This window comes from Marmota flaviventris, chromosome 14 (genome assembly GCF_047511675.1).
Source record: "Marmota flaviventris isolate mMarFla1 chromosome 14, mMarFla1.hap1, whole genome shotgun sequence".
Taxonomy (NCBI): Eukaryota; Metazoa; Chordata; class Mammalia; order Rodentia; family Sciuridae; genus Marmota; species Marmota flaviventris.
Window position 1 is genome coordinate 49,380,013 of NC_092511.1, and position 24,705 is coordinate 49,404,717.

Sequence of the window (24,705 nt, forward strand, 5' to 3'; positions counted from 1 at the left end):
TGTGTAAAATCATAAGGTAGAATACTATTATTTATGATGAGTAAGCAGGAAGGAATCCAGATGCCAATTATTTTGCTATCTTTTCACTAGGCTAGGTAATCGAGCCAGAGGGTGGTTGGGTAATATTTTCCCCACTTAGGTTCACAGCCAATGTGTAATCTATTATACACAGGTATCTGAGTTCTATTATTTATAATATGTTCTATTATTTTTAATGTGCTCTATTATCTCTAATTCCCTTCTGAATCTCTAGGTAGTAAAACTAACAAACAGACAACCCCACCATATTGAGTAAAGGTTTTGACAAATTAACTGGGCCAGAAGGAATTTTTATCACCTGTTTGTAGATCTCACTGATTAGTGTCACTAATTTCTAAGGAAAGGGGCATTACTATGATTCCAATAGTCTATTCTGATGTGAACCTCTTTCCTTTTTGCATTTTTTCACCTTATAAAATCTGCCCCAAATGTCCTGATGTAAGTACTAAAGAAGTTTTATGTTTGTTTGTTTGTCTGCATTAAGATATATTTGCTGAAGGTTTGGGATCCTAAAATTAGAATATTTAATAAGCAACTCCTGACATTTATCACCTCTTTAGGATTTATCACTCACCCAGTGACATTATCTTTCTTGAGCTAAATTAAAAGACAAATTCAAATCCTGCACGGTAGCCACCAAAAGCATATATTTGAAAAACAGGATTCAGCGTGCCATATTATGCATTATTTAATGGTATGCAAATTATAAGTCAGACAGTTAGGAAAACCACACTTCAGCATTAATAAACAGCAACACTACTACTACATTAATTATGATATTGCTACGATTTATTCCCAAGCTTTGCATTCTGATTCTCCTTGAAAATGTATGCCATCTGATAAGCAGAAAGCCATTCCCCTCCTATACCTCCTGCCCATTCCTCAACTCTGTTCCTCCTACCCACCCGATGGGCAGCTGCAGGAAACAGGTACAGAAATACAAAGTCATAAGCAGCTGCAGTCTTCTGAGCATTAAAAATTAAAGAACAAGCAAACACCACCTAAAGCTCCAACATTTATTGTGTCAATGTTAAGCACACTTTTTAAAAGACAACAGAGAATGTATAGAAACAAGGGGTGGGGGGGCTCATGCTCATTTCCACAATACGGGTAATTAGGTTGGCTGGTTTCAAAAGGGCTTGACATCGCTTGGGACAGCGATGGTCCGAGGGCCCTCTGTATGGGACTGATTCACTGTTCCAATGGGGGTCTGTTTTTTTGTTTTTACTTTTTATTAAAAAATATAAATAAAATGGCACTGCAGGCCCAGGCTGGAAGGACTCCGCAGGATTCTGTCTTCGCACAACGGCTTCTTGGAGGCTACTGTCAGAAAACATCACAAACTAGCAGGATGACAGACCACGCTGAACGTCGGCTGGGCGGTACGGGTCCACCCCGGCCCTGGGGACTTCAAATTTTCTCAGAACTTAAGGGCTCTCGAGCTTCCATCCGAAAACTGCCACACATCTTGAGCTCTCTGGGTACTACGCCGAATGGGGGTGTGTGAAGAACCTAGAAAGAGGTTGGAGACAGAGGAGGGGGGAAAAAAAAGTACAGGTGTGACTTGGCCCAGCGATTTTCTGTTCTCTCACTAGCTGTTCAAAATTATGACTTAAATCAACCACAGGTCGAGCCACTGGCATCTTAAGCATGGTCTCCAACGCCATCTCCCCTCCCCAGTTATCTGACCTCTGAGTGGCTTTCCCACGCCTCCCACCACCTCTTCCCCCAAAGGACCCAGACCCCCCTACCCAGTGGTATGATAGCCCTACTAAACTCGGGACACACCTGGAAGGAAACACTTGCCCTTATGACTGAGAAAACTTAGTAGGAAAACAGTCCTTTGGTTGAGGACAGCAGGGGAGGGAGGGGGACAAGGGGGACATCTTCTTTAAAATAATAATAAAATTATAAAGAAACAAAAAAATCAAAATTGATGTAAAAGCAGCACAACGAAAACATGAAATGTCATCAAGTTCAACGTCAAAGCAGCCAACGATTTACAAGAGGCGAACAAATCTCTGAAGAGAAAACCAGAACCCAAAATAGTTGCTCTCAAATTGCACCCAAAACTGCCTGTAGTTTCTTTCAAACATGCAGTTTTTTCTTTTCCTTTTTTTTCCTTTTATTTTTAATTTTTTTTAATTGTTTTCCTTGTTTCTCAGGGGGGAAGGCAATGGTGAAGAAGGGAGTGGATATTTCCTCCGGGTTCCTCCCTTGCTGTGGACATTGACTTGAAGCAGCAGAACTGGGAGTCCAGATGTGCCGAGGAGGAGGGCTACCTCTGTGGCATTCCAGGCCTCGTTGCCATGGCGACCCGAAGCAGGGGCCTGGGGCCTCCTCTCCCCTGACTCAGCGCCGCAGGAGGCCTGGGGTCTGGGGCTCAGCTGCTCTCAGGCTTCCCCCCCTGAGCAGTGGAGACCTGAGCTGAGGGGCCTGCTGTGTCCAGGTGGGCTCTGGGGAATTCCATTCCCAGTCCAGCACTAGTCACTGTTGTTGAGGCCCCCTGAGCTGATATCCCAGTCAAACCCCTTTGTCTGACCTGCCACCAGTATTTAAAGCCCTAACAGACAAAGTATAGCATGGGCATGTACCACATTCAAGGTTATTTAAAAGCACAGCCCCCTAGGGATCTGGGGGCGCCGGTTTTAGAAGAAACTTTAGGGAAATTGCTTCATTGGCCTTTTCTGCTGCCTATATGAAAGACCTGAAAGATACATGTGCTTCCTTTACATAGTTTTTGACATGTTACAGAAAGGAAAAACAGTATTTGGGTAGACCGTTGAGTTGTGTTCAGCCAAGTTTAGGTACTTAAGTACAGTGACCCATGTGAACTGTATTGCTCTGTTTTCCCAATGGGAAGGGAGGAATTAATCATATTCCATGATCATTGATGACACTGGGAACGAGAGAGAGAGAGAGAGAGAGAGAGAGAGAGAGAGAGAGAGAGAGAGAAACAGTTTTGTCCCCCTGCAGGCCGATTCCCTGGCCATGAGCTGGAGTAAATGGTGAACAGCAGGCTAATGGGGCACCAAGGCGCCAGCAAGCACAGATCCAACCACTCGGGTCTGCAGCGTGAGCTCCAGGAGCCCTGGAGCAAACGTACTCAACCCCAACTCTGTCTATGTAATGTCCATTTCTCTAAAAATGCGTTCGTTTATTTTCCATCGGAAAGACTGACGGACTGCAGGAGACACCAAGGAAAATTTGCTAAGTGGCTCATGCCTTTTAAAAGTTAACCTTCTTTTCAAAACCAATTTTCCAACAAGGTTGAAAGAACATGGCCCATCCCATCCTCATATGGGCAAAATTCCCACAATCTCTTTAAGGGAAGTTGTTTTAAAAAAAAAAATGAGATGGATGCATTCTTGAACACCCTAAGCCCAGAGACAAAGGAGTGACAGATTCACAGTAGAGAATGCAAATGCAAAGTTCCTAGAGTCACCAACAATCATGTTTGTGTGTGTGTGTTCGGGATGGGTGGGGGGTTTAAAAGCAGAAAACACTGTATTTCCTCCCTTACTCACTCTCTGAGTAAAGTGCTAGAAGCAGGATAGCATTAGTAAGGCTTCTCAACCCCTTTTTGGAATGGTCCCAAATAATCTTAGTACCTTCCTGAAAACTTTTAGCGTCTATGAATAACCAACCTCTTTTTCTTATTTCTCCAATTGAAATCATATCTAAATCAACCCCTCTCTCTGCCACTTCCTTTTGAATTCTCACTTCAAGTACTATGGTTATATACAATATGGACTTATTGCATACACAAAAAAATGGTATTTAAATAAACAGTTCTAGCCACAGAATGCTCTGGGAAAAACTCAAACCACTTCACACTTCCTGCCACAGCTGGTACACATGAAGACCCACGTTCACCCCACCTCTTAGCAACCTTTAAGACATGTTGGTTTCAGTCCTTTTGCAGGTCCTGAATAACGAGAGGATAGCAAACAGGCTCAGAAAGGAGGTAGTATATGCCCTGGAAGAGCTTTGGGGTTCAAATCTGTGAAAGAGTATTTGCTGTATTCCTATTTGTTAAGTTGCTCTCAAAATGAAGATAAAAAGAAACATCTTAAGCATCAGGATTTTGAGTACATAGGGAACATTCCATCAGCAAGCGCATCAATAGTTACAAAAAATTAACTGAGAATTTAGGGGAGATATTACCGTTCTTAGTATTTCTTCATTTTAAAAATATATTAGGAATTCATCTTACTGTGGGACTTTTTAAAATATTATTTTATACTATGATTTTTAAATTTTAGGACTCCAGATGCAAAATGCCACTTACAAGTTTTATTTTTTTGACTTAAGTTTTCATGCTCCTATTGTTCAGTAAGCTTCAGAAATAATATTTTATCAGAAGGCTTCAGTAAGTCATGAGAAGTAACCTGAAGAACCTGTCTCCCAATAAATTTATTTAACTTTGGGACCATGTAAATCAAGCATAATCTGTGATTTATCATCAGATGTTTGCACCCCTCCCCGTTCCCCATTTGATTTAAGAAATCTGAACATACACGTATACCGTATCCACCATTAATTCTGTCTGTCAGATGCAAAACCTAATTACACTAAGAGCATCATATACTGAGAAATTAAAATGAATATTGTATATAAAACCTACACAGCTGCACTCCAGAGCTCCTAATAAAAGAGCAATAGGGACACACGGAAGTTTTATGGCCATTTAATATGGTGGAACAGAAGTCAGCATGTCTAAAACCGGCATGGCACCAGGGAATATTTCTATCTGTCTCAAACAGCATTTTGGATTCCATTTTGGAGTAACCTAATCTAAAACACACACATCTTTTTTCAGTTCACTGACAAACACCAAGTTCTCCAAGGTACTCTGCCCCCATCCCATCTTAGCTCCTGTGCAATGTTCTCCAAAATCCTCTTAGTGGACTCTGATTCACACCCAAACTGGCTTTAAAAAAAACAAAAAAAACTAGTTTCTCTATACTTTAAAAAGATAAAACTCTTCTTGCCTTAGACGAAAGGCATTACATGAAAAGACCACCTCAACTGGTACTAGGGCAAAGAACTGAGCAACAGAAAAAAAAAATGCTACCACAAGAAGACGACAGAACAGCTTTTGTTTTGGTTTTTACAAAAATAAGAACAATGTCGGATCCATTCATCTACACTGGGAACAGGGACACAGTATCACAGAGGCATGTGTTGTAATAAAGCAAATTGATGCTGCGACATGCAGTATTTGTAAAACCGACAACACAGATTGGTAAGAAGAGATTTTAAAAAATAGGCCTAACTTGCTTTTCAAAGGCATTGCATAAATCTGTTGGTTGGTCGAAAGATAACTGAAGGGTATTCCCACTCTCACTTGCTGCCAGCCAGGTAGACCCTAGGAAAACATGGAAACGATCTGTCGCACGTAAGGTCTGTGGGGTCTCAGAACCACAAAGCAAGCCACCCTCATCTCTAGAAAGCAGGGTCTGATTCCAGAATGTTGGCTCTGTCTGGCTACCCCTGGTCGCTACTTTCTGCTCATTTTTCTCCTCCCTCCTTTTTTGGTTTGTTTGCTTGTTTGTTTAGTTGATGCCTTTGTCTCTGGATTTTTAGGTCTGAGGGCTGGGGTCGTTCTTGTTATGAGGAATGACTATTAGGTAGAAACTAAAGAGCTGATTTCTTTTTAAAAAATCTTTTTTACATCACATTCTAAGATAGGACAATGATGGGAGAATAGAAAAGAACTTTTAGACAACAAGAACAGCAAAAAATCCAAAGGAAATAAAAGTTGAAGATGCTATTACCAGCAAGTTTTTCACTTAATAAGCTGAATGGATTTCTGCTAAGAGATGGAACAAAAGTTTTTAACATCAGACTGAAAACACCTTCAGTTTCTTGAAAATTATTCTAAAATTGTAAAGCCTAATAACTATATCCATGGTTTGAGATGTCTATTTTAATATAGTAAGTAAGTTCCTTTAGGGTATAAGACACGCATCAAAATGCCCAGAGAAATAATCTTGAAAAAGACTGACTGGCCTTCTCTTAAAACCTGTTATTTTCTTGAAGTAATTTACAGAGTGTGTCAAATGAGGACACAAGAAGCTTACATTGTGTACTTTAATTTTTTTTTATTTTTTTCAATAAAGGGACAAAATGGGTGTATGAACAGGTTAATGCAGACAACTGCCAAAAAAACACAGACAGTGGTTTTTCCAATAGAACTTAACAAAGACCAGAAACAAATACAATAAAAAGCCAGGTTGTAATGACCTTTGGTCATCCAAATAAAAAAAAAAAATAAAAACAAAGAAAAATAAAAGATCAAATTAAGTGCCTCTGTTTTGAACAGGGCACATAAGCAATAATAAATAGTGACTCCCATAGTAAAAGATAAAATTTCAAGTTACGACAAACAGCTTTCATTACAGGAATAGAAAAGGCCAATAACAAAATATTCTGCATTGCCATTTACAAAAAAGTATTGACTAAAGCGGGCTTTCTCTTTAATATGCTTTGCATATGAAATTCTTTCCAATCTAAATATAAAGCACCATTTAGTTTTTGGCAATGAAAAAAACTGCAAAACATTGGTTTTTTTTTTTTTTTCCTTTTTTTTTTCTTTCTTTCTTTTACTGCATATGAAGGTAAGATGCTGGAATGTAGGGTGATAGAAGGAAAGGGACAAAAAGCACACTACATAACAAACCAACGTTATTAGCTTGCAGTACTGCATACAGTATGGCAGCAGGAAAAAGGAACAAAAAGGATATGTACAACCCCTATGACAGCCATCTGTGTGACATTCTAGCAGGCTCCCCCAAACCGCCATTATATGGCTTCTCATCTGTACAATGTCACACTTTTTTGTTTCTCTTTTTTTTTTTTTTTGAAGCATACAAATAATTTGTACTATATTATCCTGCCAAATTAAAAAAATATACTGTGGCAGCCTGTCTTTTTTTTTTCCACTACCAAAAAAGGTACATTGATACCTTTTAAGAGAACAAGCAACAGTTAAAAATACAAGCTTCAATATAAATACTATAGTGCCTAACACTAGATGAACATTTAATTCAAATACCATTCTAGAAATACAGAAAAAAGACCATAAATGTGTTTTAGCATAGGAATCAACATGAGTGTGCATTTTCCTATATTTAAGTACTATATAATCTTAAACCTTTCCCCAATGTATGTTTTTTTTTTTTTTTTTTTTTTTTACAACCTGAAGAGCGGTGTGTAATCCAAGGCATAGAATTTCCACTACCATTTTTAAATGGATAACAAGTCTTGTAACACCACCAAGACAATGGAACCCTAAAATGCAGTTCCCCCCTAAACATAATGAAGTGTTTTTTTAAAAAATTTTTTTCTTAACATTTATATTTAAAAAAGTTTTGTACAAAAAAATCCTTGCACTGTAGAAGCGAAAGCAATCATTCATTTCTATGTTAAGTGTATTCTGTTTCCATTCACAGCGCTCGCAATGTTGCGTCCAAGTAAGTAAGCTCATTAGTCAAGTAAATGGCTGGCAAAGTTTTTTAGTTTTTTTTCTTTTTTTTTAAATGCTCATCAATGAGATTGTGTTCAATTTTTTTTCAGCATTCTTGCAACTTTTCCCTTAAGTATAGACCTGTAAACTGGGAAAATTGTACAGTGCACTTAATTGTCCTATCTGAGCAGATTTATTTTATACTCAACCTCTGTATCTCTGATTAGAGAAAAGATACAGGTATCACAGGCAGAGTCAAGTGCTATTTGAACACCAACTGGGGCAGATGCTAGCTTAATAAAAAAGAAAAACTTAAAAAAATAAAAAAATAAAAACAATGAATCCTCTTCCATGTTAACACAAATAGCACACAGTGTATGGAAAAGAAATGAAGTACAACTTTTAGGGAGCACAGACATATATACTGCTACTCTTAAAATTCTTTCTCTTCTTTTTTTTTAAGAATGTCACATTTTAACGCAAGTCTTTAAGAATTCATAGTTAATCATCATTGTATCAATATTAGCTTATATACCTGTTCTAGTTTAAAATGGCAAATAGTACCATGTTGTGCTAATAAATCACTTCTTTTTTTTCCTCTGTTCCCCTCTGTCAAACCTCATTGTCAGCCTCTTCTTTTTTTAACATAGTATACTAGGTTTTAAGTTTATCATGTGATTGTCCATTTGACAACCAAGTGGATCTGGATCTATTTCTTTTAGTGCCAGAATTTTTAAAAGATATTATTTCAAACAAGTATCTTCACAAAATGAACTCCTTACTAATGTATTTAATCACGTTCCGGGGCTTTTGCATGTTACACATTCAATTTAATCATTGTTTAAAAAAAATAAAACTTTGGGCAAAGCAGCCCATTTCTTTTAAGCTCTCACCAGGAGCAAAGTAGCTTTTATACTGGTATAATCAGTTTTTGTTCACAAAAGTTAAACTAAAGGGAAAATGATGATTAACTAGGACATAATGGGTTATATTTTTAGGTAGCCATTGTTGTGAGAAATACAATATAGAATTATATGCTAGGTCCTAGGGTTCATTACCTCACCCAACGCTGAATTAAGCTACAAGTTTATAACAAGTAAAAAGAACCATCAATGTGGTTTTAATAGATCCAAGGCACTCATATTTTAAAACCAAATGATAGAATAAACTTGTTCTGTTTTCTGTTAATTTGTCAATTCAAGGCCTTTCTTTCTCTTTCCTCTCCAATTGATTCATTTAACCCTTTAGAGACAGACATTTAGCTGATAGGTTTTTTTTTCAGTGCCATCTATTCTGTCTATAGAGGGTTAATCCAAAAGACTTTTTTTCCTTCTCACGTTATAAAATAAAACTGTACATGATATGTATTACAGAATGTATGCAGCATGGTCTTTCTCTCTCTCTCTCTCTCTCTCTCTCTCTTTTTCTCAGAACGGAACTGGAAACAGCAACATGTTTGCTCAGCAACGAATTAGGGACAATTTAAAATAGCCATAACATACCATACATGCTGTCTAAGTTTAAAAAAAAAAAACATACACAACATGTAAATTATTGCACAAGAGAAAGGCTCAAAGTTTGCGTAAAATGCAATAGTATTGCCCCATACAGATCATGCATTCAAACGGTGAGAACATAAAGAAAAAAAAAAAAAGGAAAAGAAAAAGGAAAAGAAAAAAAAAAAACAGGTGTGCTGGTGACAAGCACTCTCATATTCTTAGCTTCCGTTACTTTTGTTTATTATTTGTTTGTTTGTTTAAATCACATGGGACTAGAAAAAAATCCTACAGGGAGTGGGGCTGGAGGACTATGGGGTGGGGGGGGGGATGGTGAAAAAAGGAGGTGTCGGGTGGGAGTGAGGGAGGAGTATTAATATACCTCTATTCAGTTTTTATATCATTATTCAACACTCGATCACTGTGCCATTTTTTCATGTGTTTCTCCAGGGTACTGTACACGCTAAAAGGCATCTTACAAATTTCACATTTGTAAACGTCCTTCCCCACCTGGCCATGCGTTTTCATGTGCCTGGTGAGCTTGCTACTCTGGGCACAGGCATAGTTGCACAGCTCGCATTTATAAGGCCTTTCGCCCGTGTGGCTTCTCCTGTGGACAGTGAGATTGCTACAGTTCTTGAAGACTTTCCCACAGTACTCACAAGTGTCGCTGCGTCTGCCCTCTTTTGAGCTGGGCCTGCCCGGGCCCGGACCACTAATATGGGGCGTGCTCCCTCCACTTCCCGTGCCGCTGCGCCCCGAGATCCCTCCGTCCAGCTCCCCGGGGGGCGTGGAGAAGCGCAAGCTCCCGTTCTCCGAGGAGTGCTCCGATGAGGAGGCAAAAGGCGATTGTCTGGAGTCTCCGAAGCTAAGGAAGGGATCTTTGAGCTGCCTGGAGGCCGCGTAGCCGGCGAGCCACTGCGAGTACACGTTCTCTGTGTTGGGCATCGCGGCGGGGGGCAGGTCGAACTCCTTCTCGAGCTTGATGCGCTTGGAGAAGGGGCTCAGCGAGCTGGGGCTGCCCAGCAGCAGCTTTTTGGACAGGCCCCCTGAGGCCGACTCGCCTGGGGAGCAGCCACGGCCGTTAACAGTGCCATCGTCTATGCGGTCCGACTCGCCGGCCACCGAGTCTTCGTCGCAAGTGTCCCTGTGGCCCTCAGCCTCGGCCAGGTGGCCGCGCTTATGCTTCTCGCCCAGGACCTGGTGGAAGGCCTCGCTGAAGTGCTGCATGGAGCTGAGCACCATGCCCTGCATGACATCGGGCAGGGCGCGGCCCTCGTCGCCCACGCCCACCACCGCGCCCCGCGAGCTGTTCTCGTGGTGGCGCGCCGCCTCCAGGCTCAGCCCGAAGCCGTAGTCCACCCTCTCGCTCTCCGTCAGCTCCTCCTCCTCCTCTTCCTCCTCTTCCTCTTCTTCCTCATCGTCCTCCTCTTCCTCCTCGTCCCCATTCTCTGGGATCAGGTTGGGGTCATTCTCGCTCTTGAACTTGGCCACCACGGACTTGAGCGCGCTGCTGGCGCTGCCCACCAGGTCGCTGGTGCCGGGTTCCGGGGAGCTGGCGGTAGAGAGGCCGTCGTCAGACTTGACCGTCATTGGGGATGACTTGTGCATGTGCGTCTTCATGTGGCGCTTCAGCTTGCTGGCCTGTGTGCAGGCATGGTCGCACAGGTTGCATTTGTAGGGCTTCTCGCCCGTGTGGCTGCGCCGGTGCACCACCAGGTTGCTCTGAAATTTGAACGTCTTGCCGCAGAACTCGCATGACTTGGACTTGACCGGGGGCTGGGAGGGAGGAGGGGCGGATTGCAGAGGAGGGAGGGGGGGCGTCGCCAGGAAGGGCGGCTTGCTACCTGGCTGGAATGGTTGCAGTAACCTTTGCATAGGGCTGGGCCGGCCTGGGGACAGCGGTGGGCTAGACGTGTTCCCTGCCAGCTCTCTAAGTCTCCTAGAGAAATCCATGGCGGGAGGCTCCATAGCCATTGGATTCAACCGCAGCACCCTGTCAAAGGCACTCGGGTGATGGGTGGCCAGGGCCATCTCTTCCGCCCCCAGGCGCTCTATGCGGTGGGGGTCCAAGTGATGTCTCGGTGGTGGACTAAACAGGGGGGGAGTGGGTGGAAAGCGCCCTTCGGCCAGGCCGGAAGCCTCTCTGGATACTGATCCTGGTATTCTTAGCAGGTTAAAGGGGTTATTGTCTGCAATATGAATCCCATGGAGAGGTGGCTGGGAAGGACATTCTGCACCTAGTCCTGAAGGGATACCAACCCGCGGGGTCAGGGGACTTCCGTGTTCGCTTTCTAAGTAGATTCTTAATCCATGAGTGTTCTGTGCGTGTTGCAAGAGAAACCATGCACTGGTGAATGGCTGTTTGCAAGTTGTACATGTGTAGCTGCTGGGCTCATCTTTACCTGCAAAATAATACAACAGCAACATCAATGTTTAATCACCGAGGCGGCATCAGCAATTGCTTACTCATGTTCCACCCTCAGTTTTCCCTGCCGGCCCCTCTACCCCAATGCCTAAGCCCTCACAGACCTACCCCTGTGCCTACACGGTGCCTGGCCCATCTGGTGGTTGATGCCCAATAAATATATATGAGTCAGTCTTCCTGTCATTAAACTCTGTTCTAAGAATTCTGTATCCACACCCCAAAGCAGAAAAATTCCAACCAATTCAAGCTTGAGAATGAGGGTCCCTGTATTCTAGGGATCTTGGCAAATGTCTTATGAACCTTCCAACCTCGTAAGCTGTGATTGGGGGCAAACCATTTCATCTCTTTGTGCCTCTGTTTCCTCATCTGTTAAGAGGGACTCGGACAAGGTGACCTGAGGAAAGTTGTTTTGCTTCCCAAATCCTATGATCTTAGTCTATTCTCCTCTGAGTGGCAGGTGAATTTTCTAAATAGGCAATCATTCCATCTAGATGCCAAAAAGGAAGAAGAAGGTAAACTAACCGTCTCTGTAGCCTTACTGAGGCTTAACTTGAAATATACTAATTGTTGACATTGTAAAAATGAGAAGGGACTCAAAAAATTCTTCCACAGAACAAAGACTAGCAACATTCTCCCATCCCAGCCTATGTGCCCATGGGTGAGTTCTAATCTGGATTCTATTCATAATCCCCCACAGGGGACACCCATTTTTTAATCTCAAGGAATGTCATGAAAATCTCAAAAAGAAAAATTTAATTCAGATTTAACTGAAAGGCTGCACGAGATGCTTAGGAGTTGTCCCCCAGTGCAGCAAATGCAAGTCTGAAGAAGAGTTAGGAGGAGTGGCTGGTGCCAACTTCAGCAGACACAGCATCCTGGTTGAAGGAACAGTTAAGGCCGCCAACACCATGACAGGCAGCAGGCTGAGCAATGCTACACTAGCCTCCTCCTCATTATTTTGAGAGGCTAACAACGTGAACCAAATTATACAACATCCTGCGCCCTCGGCTGAGAATCGGCTCCAGTTGAGAAAGAAACAGAAAGATACAGTTCAGCTAGTCAACTCTTTGGCCAGTAGCCAAGCCGTCTGGAGAGGGGCCCTGCTTAAGTCACATTATTTCTCTCTTGCTGAAAAGAACCCGAGAGTGGTAAATGCCACTTTGGCAAAGAGGGGGCCAGCTTGACTTCATGAAATCATTCATTTTGGGAGATAGCTAAATTAAAATGTACATGTATGTGTTTTATATATATATATATATATATATATATATATATATATATATATATATATGCATATATATGTGTATATATATATATACACACATATATATATACGCATACATATATGGAGTAACTAACCAACAGTTTACCAGTCAACTGTAGCCTTAAAAAGGGCACAAGTGATGGTGGCCTAAGGATAAGGATAAGAATAATGGATAATGTCCCAGGGATTCTGAAAAAAGACAGAGCTTAAAATATAACTGAGAAATAAACTTTCTCCCTCTTTTAAAAGAGGGGCTAGCAGAGTTCCTTCAGCCCACAGCTAGCATTTGTCAGTAACTTTTTTAAAAGGACAGAATTCACCAGGGAGCTAAAGAGTGGGAATGAGGAATTCATCAATTATATGATTCCTCCATTTAGCAAGTCAGAAAAGCTGGCAGGGTCTTCTTAGGAGCCCCAAACACTCATATTCCAAAACAAGCCAGCCTTGCTCAAGCACTTGTCTAAATAATGGACTCCTGCCCTGACCTTGTAATTTACTTTACAATGCATTTATAATCTCACTCAATATATCCCACTCCTGGGTAAATCTCTTTAACAAGATTAGATGGTAAGATACCAAAATTAGGTTTCAAACATTTGTCTAATGTGGAAGGGGGGGGAGAGGGAGGCAGAAAGATTTTGAAAGAAAACGCTGACATTAGTATCACATTATCTGCCTATTTTTGTTTGCCTCTTTTCTTCAAAGGGAAATAAAAAGCTTCATTGAGAGTATTTTCATAAATTTTTTGTTGTTGTTGAACAATGACTTGGGTCCCAAATAGACAGGGACAAAACTATCTGGTTCCAAGTACTGTGACCCTCTGTGGCCTTCTCCTTTGCCCCCCTAGGACTTTGGGTTATTATTATACATTTAGCCTGACAATCAGAATTGGGGACATAAAAAGGAAACTTGTCAGCTAAAGCCAGCCCTTCACACTTTCACCACTTCAAGATGCCTTAAAATCATATTTTACCCTTATAATCTTCTCCTGAAACCCAGGACTGGACCCATAATTAGTGATGCTGGTTTCGTATGTGCCATGATGTTGCCACTGATAAATGCCGAGAGCTGTGGCATACGGCACTACGTCAAGAAGCTCATTTGTATCCTCTCCAAGAGGCTTCAACAAGAAAAGTCCATTTTATTTTGCTGTCCTGTGCTTCTTAAAATTTTTTTCAGAGCCAGTTATGTGATTATGTTACAGTATGTTAACACTATGATGCTATCCCTCCCCCTTTCATACATCAGGTCAGAGAAAATGGCATTTTATCTCATAATGAGGATACAACATAGAGTTTTCACTATCGCATTTTAGTATTCCCATCAACTAGATATTCTAGATCATGAGGGCAGCTAGTGTAATCATAATGTCAATGAGAAGGGCTGTTACGATTGAGACTAAAGATTACACGGAAAGAGCTGCTTTGAAACTGGTAATTATTACCAGTCCACTAATAGCAAATGATGCATTACAATTTCACCATATAATCTGTATTTCACTCAGCTCATGCCGGTGCCCCATATTATATTACAGTGCTCACAGATTCTAAATTCCTAAACTGCAGTCATCAATAAATGTGTTACTTGCCATAATTTGTGAAATTACTTTGTTCATAACATCTTTGATGGTTTAGAAAGACCAGAATTGATTTCCTGCGTGGCAAAATTAGGGCTACATTGATTTATTGACGTGTAAAATATAATAATATTCTTCATTTACTCTGATGAAAATCAACTTCTCGATTTGAGAGCCTCATTGGGCATTCACTGGGATTGTTTTGATTTGAAGCAATAAAGTGAGACCTGGCCCCCAAGCATAAGAACTCAAGGCATTGAAAGGGTTAAAGGCAGCTGTTAGCCCACCTCCTGGTTTTATTTTATTTTACGGGAAGGAATGACCCCCATTTCTAGTGGGTCACCAATACAAAAAAAGTCATGTGACTTAAGCCTCAAAATTTGGAAGAATGAGAAGGTCCGAAGTGGGACCTCTGGTTCTGTTATTTACTAGCTTGCGACTCTGGGACTGTCATTCAATTTCTCTGAGCCTTAGGACTCCTATCTGTAAAATGAGCATAGAAACAGTGCCTTTAAAGAACTGTTGTGAGGTTCAAATGACAGAACCATCTAAAAACCCTCTGTAAACCATCAGGTCCAACATGCAAGTGAGTTTTCATTCCTACCGGGTGTGATTAATCACTGAGGGTAATGACTAACTGCATTACATGTCCAGTACACTTGCAGAAGAAGGTCCCAGGGCAGGCCTACCCCAGGCTCTGGTTAGAGGGTCAGGCGGGGACAACTGTAAGTCACTCTTCCACTTTCACAACTGTGGGGGCCACAAAGCTGTGGGCTCTAAAAGCCAAGGGCAGCTGCTCAAAGCAGAATGGGGTGGGTATCAGCTTTGCCCTAGAACCCTCTGGAACCCCACAACCCATTTCCACATACCTTGTCTGCTCACTCCTAAACTGGTCCTGCCAGCCTGGGCATTGTCAAACTAAGGACTCTCCCTTTGTGGGTAGCGGGGAAAGTGCAGGGGTTCTATATCAGGCTCCCACTTTCCCACTCATCAGATCACACTCCCAATCCTCAGAAGACCAAGCTGAAGACAGAATAATAAACTGTTTCCCCAGCTAGCAGCCCTTGGCCTCTTAACTCCACCCTCCTCTCCATCTCCCCACTCCCTCGTTTCCCTTCCCTCGGAGGATGGCTCTGTTCCCACAGCCAAGTGCAGGCCCCAGGCACCCCCAGTAAAAGGAGTAGAGTTCTTCCCACCCAGCCAACATGTAGGGACTCGAAACCAGGAGTCCAACCCCTTAAACTCTCTGCAGTGTGTGACCTAACCCAGGCTAAGGCCCAGCTTGCAGGGAGGGCAGATGAGGTGCTGTTAACCCAGGCACCACCCAACCCTCAGGACCCAAGGGCTTCTGAAATTCCTATAATAACTCTTTGTTGCCTGGGATTACCTCGAGTTAACAAAAATAAACAACTGGCTTTGAATTTGGTCTCAGGGTGCATGCCCTGCCCTGCAGACACCATTCACAAGATGGGTAAGTCTAATTTCCCTCCTGCAGGAAAAACAGTTTCCTTTCTAGCCTTTACGAATATATCTTACTCTCTGTTACTCCCTTTCTATGATCCTTCCTTTTTTCCTTCCCATAGCAGGTTATTAATTTTTTTTCATGTACTTGCAAAATAAAAATTAGATGTCACACTTCTTTATTTCCTTGAATCTGCTTTTTTGGGAGGTGAGGGGTGAAATAAACCCCTCCCCCCAACATTCTAACCATGCATAATTCACACCACGTTTCTACATAAGATAGGCAAACTGTATTACCTTATAAAATAACGTTCAAAAAACATTTTCATAAATGAACACTAAATTTCAAAGGTCCCCACTATAAAAGTTAACTTAAACAAGTAAATTGGGCAATGGTGGTAGTGGTGATGGTGGTAGTGGAATCTACATTTTAACTACAGTGCTTGCATTTTCTTCTAAAACTAGAAGAAAAATAAGCAGAAATTATGTGTATGCATATATGTGCACATATATAAAATACTATATATATATCATGTTCAAATACACAAGTAAATGCATAAATAACATGAGTTAGAATAACTCAGAAGTAACTCTAAACTGATGCCTTGTGATTCTGGCCTCTGCTAAAGGGTATGCCATGGAATAAATTCAAAGTCTTCCATGAGGCCATGGGAATGAATGTTTAGCAATAAAATGGGCCCTGAACTCATGAGGTATCTAGCCACCAGCCATGGAGCCAGGAAAAACCCTAGGGAAAAGACTCTCAGAGACGAGAGGAGTGGGGGTATGGGTGCCAAGTGAGTAATGGAATAATATGTATGTGGGTGCCAATCTGTTTTAGATGTAACTCTGGTACTTAAAAAAGTAAAGGTGTAATTTCTAGAAACTCTCATCTCTATACACATAGACATTTATATAAGAAATAATGCTCAACTTACAAATACCCTGCGGGGCATATTCTGCACTCATCCCAGGCGTGGGGATTAGAGCTCCATGTGCAGAACGAGGGGAGGACAGGCCCCTCCAGTGCAGAAGTTTATCTGTGAAAGAAACCCAAAATCAAGCACTGCAGCCATAAACAATGTGCATCGTAAACCACAGGATATCACATTTCAATTCCATTAAAATAGATTAACATCATTACAACAGCCTTGCAGATAGTTAATAGGCCCAAGGCCTGAAACTAAAGGAAAGTGGTGAGTTGTTTCCCACCGTTTTTGTTTTGTTTTTTAATTTTGTACTTTTTGGACAAAAGGGAAAGGGTTTGTTTTAGGTATGGGGGTGGTTCTTAGGTTCAGTTGCTTGATTATTTGTTGTTATTTGTTTATTATTGCTATATAAATAGCAAGGAGAAAATTCATAATGTTACATATTTATGGCTGGAAAAAGGGAATTTATCTGCAAGGCTGGTTTACATGCATACATTGACTTGACTTTATAGATAAGCCCAAGCAAAAACCAAGATGCTAATAGGAAATGAGTGGGTTCATGAACCACTTTTATGGGATACTTTCACTCCACCTTCCCCATCCCACATCCCCCTCCCCATGCTATATTTACAATAGGACCTTCAGTGATGGGGAAGCCTCAGGCATTTCTGGACTTGGTTGGGCCACACTCTAAAATTCTATCAATGGGGTACCCTGTTGGCATGACTTCTCATCATGCAAAGCAGTGGAGAATGAAGATTAGACTTCTGGGACTAAAATAACTTTGGCTGGATCCCCACCTTGAAGGTGTTGGATCTTATCATTAAATGACAAGGAAAGAACCAGCATCCAATAATAGCAACATCCAGAAACTAGGGCCCACTTTCCCCATTCAACTGCATACCTGGTGGGGAAAAAAAAGGTAATTTTTCACACTAATAAACATAAATCTAGCAGTCAACCAAGCATTCCTAATGCTGATGTTTGTAAGAAAGGAAATTTGGTTTATGCAACCTGGGAATTATCTGGTTTCTGTGGCAAGTGTCCAGGTTTTCCAAATCTACCTTCAGCTAACTAATGATGTAGATATCCACCTTGAGACAGAGTGGAAGATAGATGGAGTAAGAGACGCTCCTCTAGAGGTTTGGAGTTTGTGTTGACTAGGGAAGGCAGGAGAGAAGAAAAACAAACTTTGAATGTGAGCAAACAGAGTATGTTTTGTATTAGCTTAATAATAAGAACACTTAAAATTGTTTGGGGGTATACTCTGGGATAGCAGATCCCAAGAGTGAAATATGTTCTATTCTCTTTGTGTTGACCACATGGACAAATGCAGCCACGGCAATTGGGACAAGGTTTCCTTTCATGGGGAACTTAATGTGTGGCTTGAGAAAGCTCTTACACAGATGGCATAAATCCATTGTCAGCAGGGTTCCAAAGGGAGGCCATCTAGGAGACGCCATCTAGCCTGAGACCATCTATGGAGACTTATCCTCCTCTCTAACCCAACACAAAATATAAACCACAAAATGAACCAACAAAAGTGGGAAGTCTGGACTTAGGAAAAACGTACGCCTAAACTTGCTTCCTTATGTTAAATGAATCAAGAGTTCACGATAAAATTTAGTCCTATCAATTTGCAAGAAAAACTTGAGATTCCATTTTTTTTCTTTTTTTGCACCTGTTCTTGCCTCAGCAAGTTTGTTGCAGAGACTAGAATCCTTTTCCTAGGAAACCCACACTACCTAGATATCTGTAACCCCAAGACAAAAGCCACAAGATCTTTGGACCCTCGAATGGGGAGAGAGTCTAATTTCAAATTCCCTGCCACTTATTCCAGAAAAAAAAAAAATGGGAGAATTGTTAGCCCATTCCCGGCTAGCCACTAGCACGTCTCTGGTTGGCTTGTCTCCTAACCCATTCCCACTAAATAAGCTGAGCCCAGAGCAGCAGCTCAGATCAAGGGGTTGAAGGGACATCTCATGAACTAGATTATCTGGCATCATGGTTTGTTTGGGGTTTTAGATTAAAAAAAAATACCTTTATTTTATTTGTCTATTTATTTTAATGTGGTGCCAGGGATCGAACCCAGTGCCTCATGCATATTAGGCAAGCACTCTACCACTAAAGCACAACCCTGGCCCATAGGGGTTTTAGTTTTTGAATAGTAAAAAAAAAAAATATTAGCAATTGCAAAGTCTGTGTTTCCATTTTATAGATGGGGGAACTGAGGCCTTGAGAAATTAAGTAACTTACTTGCCCATTGCATGGTCTTCAATGCCTAGAAACACCCACAAAGAGGGCTCTCCCGCACTGGGCAGCACTTAACAAACTCATGGGGGCAGCACTTAACAGCCCACAGGTATGAGGAGAGGGGCTTTCAAAAGGTCCCAATGAGCTGACTTGGTTTTACAACTGGCAAATACTGTCTGCTCTGAGCCTCTACCTCTGTTCACCCTCTACCTCTGTTCCCCTGAGAACTAGCCAGCTGAAGAGATACAAAGCATTGCTACCAGCCTAACACACTATTCACTTTAGAATGCGGCATGCTGTCTTTGTGCCAGAGACTTGGCCTTGCATTTCTCTTCCTCCAGGAAGAGGGTCAAAGCAGAGCCAACTGGGAACCCAGCTGATTTTGCTGCTTCTTCCACTAAACACGTCCATAATATTCTCTTTGGTAAGGAGAATTGACATTCCCACAAGAACTGGAAATGCTCAATTGTTAATAGCTTCCCTAGGGTTTAACTTCTTGCCTATGATGCCTTCAATTATTTCATCACAGCTTAGGCAAAGTAAAGTATCACAATTAATGCTTCTGAGCATCAAACCCAACAAGCAGCTCTGCCTTCCCTCGTTGAGAGGGAGAAAGAGCTGTGCTGATGGAAGGCTGCTTCTCTTCCCACCCTCCCTTCCATTCTCCCCAGACAGAGATGGGCTCCACTGCCAGCTGAGAAGGGGCGTGGTCTAGCTCTGCCCTCTATTTCTTTGTTGGCACACTCAGGGAAGCGATTCTCAATGCACAGAGTAGACCCAGCATCAGCACCACCCAGAAGCATGTTGGAAACACGAATTCTTAGGCCTCACCTGTGACTTACTGGATCACAAACTGCAGGAGGGTGAGGAAGCAGCAATCTGTGTTAAACAAGCCCTCCAGGTGACTCTGATGAGAGCCGTCAAGGTTAATAAGTCACATCTTAGATAAGGAGAGGTAAGGATCTGGGAGCTTTGATGTTCCCTGGGCAGAGATTCATGGGCCATGAGGTTGTCCTCCCCCTTCCACCAGGACCCACCTCCTTTAGGACAGGAAGAATAAAAATCAGGGTATCCCTAAGGGTCTCTCCATGTGGAATTAAGAGGTTCCACTCTCTATCCCTGGGTCGTTGTCGAGAACCAGGAATAGATCCAGTCTCTTCGTTAAGTAGTGCATCCTCTTAGCATAAGAAAATACCCAATGTAAGGTAGATGGCATCCTCACTACTGCATAAAAATTGAAATGTTTGGGCTGGGGCTATGGCTCAGTGGGAGAACACTTGCCTAGCATGTGTGAGGCCCTGGGTTTGATCCCCAGCATTGTTTTAAAAAAATCAAAGCTGAAATATTTGAACATGCTGCATGGACAGAGCAAGAACAGGAGTCCTGTCATCTTTCCAGACTCTAGACAAGCTACCTTCTTTGGAATCAGTCTCCTCCTGAGCTTTGGGTTCCCCTGATAGAAGGTGTGTCAGCCTGTTCTGTTTCATAAAGGTCTCTCTAGACCCATTCCACTTGGGTCTCAGAAATGCCTTTTGCATTATTAAATTGCAAAGTTCCCTCCTGGCTGAATAAAATGTAATGAAGCTTATTTGTATTTCATTAAAAATCTGCAACAAATCAGGTATGGTTTTGATTTCACGTTACACATTGGTCACTTTACATTTCTAACCTAATTTGGGTACCAACTTTTGACATAGTGGGATATCCCAGGAATTTAAGGTCATTAAATCAAGTTTTGGGGTTCCACCAGAATATCTTAGAGATTCCTCGACTATAACTTGCTGTTTGTTTCTGCAACTAATCATTGGGTGTGTAATATAACCACTTTAATGACTAATAATCGACAAGTAGTATTCTGATCTCCAAGTATGCAAAGCAGCTAAGATCAAAGCATCATTTCCAGCGCACTTAATGACTGCTTCAGGAGCCCAACTTCTATCAGGTATGAAAGGCCAGATCTAGGGACTAGGGATGTGGTTCAGAGGTAGAATGCTTCCCTAGCATGTGTGAGGCCCTGGTTTAATCCCCAGCACTACAACAAGGGAGAGGAATATCATTCAATCCCAAGCCTCTCCACAAGAATACCCAGACATATGCTCTTCATTGAAATGTGTGTGTATATATTTATTTTCTTAAACATGCGTTTTTAGATATATGTGTCCTCGAGTGGAAAAAATATATATCTTGCAAACTCTCTTTCACCTTAGGTCCTTGAGAGGAGAATGAAAGACAACCCATCAAGACCAGAAAGGATCTCTATATTGGGGACAAGCCAAAATAAAGGACTTGTACGTCCCTTTCAGCTCCAGGATTCTCAAGTCCCCCCATCCTCCCAATAGCCACCTTCTAGGCCACACTTTAAGTGCACACTACATGCTTGTAAAGTTCTCTGAAAAAATCAGTTCCAGTTCTCAAACCAATTGCTGGATTCCAGCCACAAAAACAACAGACAAGTGTAGCTTGTCTGGGCTAGAAGTTGCTTTATCTAACAGGAGAGTAAATCCCCCGAAATGTCCTTTCTGGTCAGCTGCTTCTACCTCTTGACCCTGCAGACTACCTTGATTACCAGCTCTTCTCTGAGGTCCTCTGACCAAGAGTATTCTAGAGTAAACACTGGCCATGCCTGTGTCTGGAGTTGTGTCAATCTGGACGGAAAATGTGCCAGCTTTATCACTGCTAACAGAATTCCTAATTAACCTTCTGATAGTGTCAAAATCACAGTCCCTTTTGTTCTAGAAATGAGCATTTACATGATCATTTTTTTTCCTTCATAGCATCTCTCTCTCTCTCTCTCTACTGGCTACTGTTTCCCCACATCAAAATGCTTTTTAAAAAGTATATTCTACAAAGGAGAAAGCAAGCAAAGATTTTAGATGCCATACCACAGAATTTCTTTGCTAAAACTTGTTCATGGTCTTTATATGACTTGATAGTTTACCAGCAACTTCAAATACATCCATCACTCATTTAAGTTCTTTTTTTTTTCCTGATTATATCCTCTCAGAGTCTTGATTATTCAAAAAACAGATTACTAATTTCACCTTTAAGAGTGCTCATCCTGAGTCCTCTCTCAATTGGGGGGAAGAAAAAAATGGCATCTTTCATGCCCCCTTTATCTATAATAATGAAAAAAGAGGGAGAGAGAGATACAAGGCACCAATCTGTCAGGCCTAAACAAAATTTTCTGCAATCTGTGTCTTTAACATAAGCAAAGCATATAATTCCAAAAAAGAAAAAAAAAAAGAGCTTGCTTTTCTGAAGAATAACTAAACCGAAGACATTGTGTTCCATCTTTGTGTTGAAATGCAGATTTCCCACTAAAAGGCAAATCCTTCATTTCAAAAGGTTGAATAGGATGGTACTTAAAAAAGAATTCCAGCTGGTTAAATTTAGGGTGTTGAAAAAAGTTCACTCCAATAATATTCTTTGGCTCTGGGCCCAAAGTATTTTCACTTGATCATGAATTAGATAAATTTTTATTACGCTTTAAGCTTTTGCCTTAGAAAGGAGGGACTTATCTAGGAGACTGGAAGGGCAGCTGCATAAAAAGACAAATTGTCTTAGGACAATTTTTTTTTTGTTTGTTTAACCATGTACCTTACTATGCAAAATGTGTGTTCCCAGGATAAATCCCATTCATTCATTCTTTCATGCATTTATTCAACAAATATTTACGGAGTGCCTACAATGCCCAAAGCAATGGGCCAGCCTCTGTGGGTAGCACAAAGAAAACTCAGAAGCAGACTTCCCCACAGGAACCTACATCTAGCAGAGAAGATAAGGCCTGCACAGAAATTGCCCTACTGCAGTGTAGAAAGTGTGTCATAAGAAAGGCACAGGAAAACTGCTATGGAAATTCAAAGAGAAATTACAGAGGGTCCCCAGTGTCCATAGGGGATGGGTTCTAGCATATCCCAATATGCATATTCTCAAGTCCCTCACTTGAAATGACACATTACATATGCCATGCAGTCCTCCACTTCACTTAAGTAATCTCTGCATGACTTATATTATCCAAAACAATGCAAATGCTAAGTAAATAGATGTATAGTCCAGGGAATAATGTCAAGAAAATATCTGTACATGTTCAGTATAGATGCCATTTTATTTTTTTCAAATATTTGCAATCTGAGGTTGACTGAGTCCTTGAATGCAGAACCCACTGGATACAGAGGACTGACCACATGTACTTCCCTTTGGAAGGGAGGGTATAGGCTTTAGGAGAGAATAACTTAAGAACTAGACCTAGAGAGCCAAAAGAATAACTTTCTGGACAAAAAGAAAAAGTAGGCATCAGTGCCCAGAGAGAAGCAAAACCCAAGATGTATAGGGGCTCAACAGGCAGTTACATTCAAATCAAAAAATTGCACACTCATTCATCCAGTTGACAGAAGAGGCTAAATTATCTAAATAAATCCTCTGAGGACTTTTGTGGAGTCTTTAGCTTTTGCAAGATCATATTTTCAAACACCACATTTTCTTAAAATAAGGGACACATGCTTGTGGATTATTGGGAAACTCTAGGAAAGTGCATCTGTCCTGTTTCATTTCACCCCCCACCTCGAATTTGCCTTCCCTGATGGATTGTGGGTGGTCTGCAGAATCCACTGTTTTATTCCTCTGAGTCAGACAAACAAGTGTTGATAGCCATGTTCTTCTTTTCAATACTGCCTCCCTGGCTTAAATAATCTATTTCAGATGTGTCATTGCCAGTTTAAGATGGGCTCATACTTGCTGAAACATTTTCAACAAATGACTGCAAGAAATGTTGAGATTTTCCTACACAGCTTTGTCTCTTCCATCATCAACTTGACCTTCCCTCCAAATTTCTCCTCATTCTGCTCTTCAAAGCCACCGGGAGGATGTGGGGGACACTTACCCCAGCTCTGAGCCCTTATCTGAGGATTCTGTGTGCACACACAAGCACTTTCCTCTATTAGAGGTATTTTTCAGGCTGTTTGGAGAAACTTGGGGACTAGTTTTAAAGATGCCTTTGCCCAAATGCCTTGAGTCTCACTATTGCCCCTCCCCAGATTCTTTTATTGCTGAAACAAAGCCAAAAATCTTGGTGTTTCCATTCTAACTGCCACCCCCTGGCCACTTCTCAATTTGAGTAAATTCTATCCACATTATGGCCTAAGTCTTCTCTTTTTCTTTTCTTTTCTTCTTTGTGGGGAAGGGTCATCAAAGCTGGATCCGATGGTGATGCCTGCCTCACTTCCCAGGCCTCTCTGAGCCTCAAAGGGCCATGAACCTCACCAAGGATGGGCCTATTCCCTGGGGACCTTGTGGGGATTAGAAAGGACCTATAAGAGAGCAGGGCTGGGCCTGAGCCTAGACCCTGAGCTAATTCCTAGATTGGGATGTGAGCCTGATGGTGAATTTCAATCTGCAGGGGCCCAGGCTTGCAAAATTCACCTGACTTAGCTTCAAGGAGGAAGCCTAGGTAAAGTGCTGAACCAATTAGAATGAAGGTCAGAGAACCAGGAAGAAACTTCCCACACACCCAGGCTAAATGTCAAGGGAAAAGGTCTCTGCAGCCAGTGCCAGAAGGCCAGTGGCAAAACTCGGCCTTGCGCCAGAGCCCGGTACCTACGCCAGAGCCCAGTACCTACTGTTCATGAGAGCATACCCAGGACTCTAAGAAATATAAGTCCTCTTCACAGCCATCTCCAACCAGGGCAGCAAAGCCCCAGCACCCTGTGGTCCCAGCCCTGGACTAGCGTAGAGGGTTCCTGAAAAGTCCTGCATAAAATGAATTTCTGTAAACTGAATCACATTTGCTAAC

General features: G+C 41.8%; 1 protein-coding gene across 11 annotated transcripts in view; it reads right to left on the reverse strand.

Moving 5' to 3' along the window:
* Positions 1 to 1,041: 1,041 nt before the first annotated feature.
* Positions 1,042 to 24,705, reverse strand: part of Bcl11a (BCL11 transcription factor A) — a 97,149-nt gene continuing 73,485 nt past the window's right edge. For 4 of the 11 annotated variants that reach the window (XM_027934284.3, XM_071601593.1, XM_071601597.1 and 1 more), the window contains 2 exons: positions 16,674 to 16,775; positions 6,122 to 11,411 (listed from right to left, as the gene is read on the reverse strand). In XM_027934284.3, coding sequence (XP_027790085.1) covers positions 9,391 to 11,411; positions 16,674 to 16,775 — 2,123 coding nt within the window. In that variant the 3' untranslated portion in view covers positions 6,122 to 9,390. Of the gene's footprint in view, positions 1,552 to 6,121; positions 11,412 to 16,673; positions 16,776 to 24,705 lie in introns of those variants that run through there. The other 7 variants (XM_027934287.3, XM_071601594.1, XM_027934288.2 and 4 more) reach the window with 7 other exon arrangements.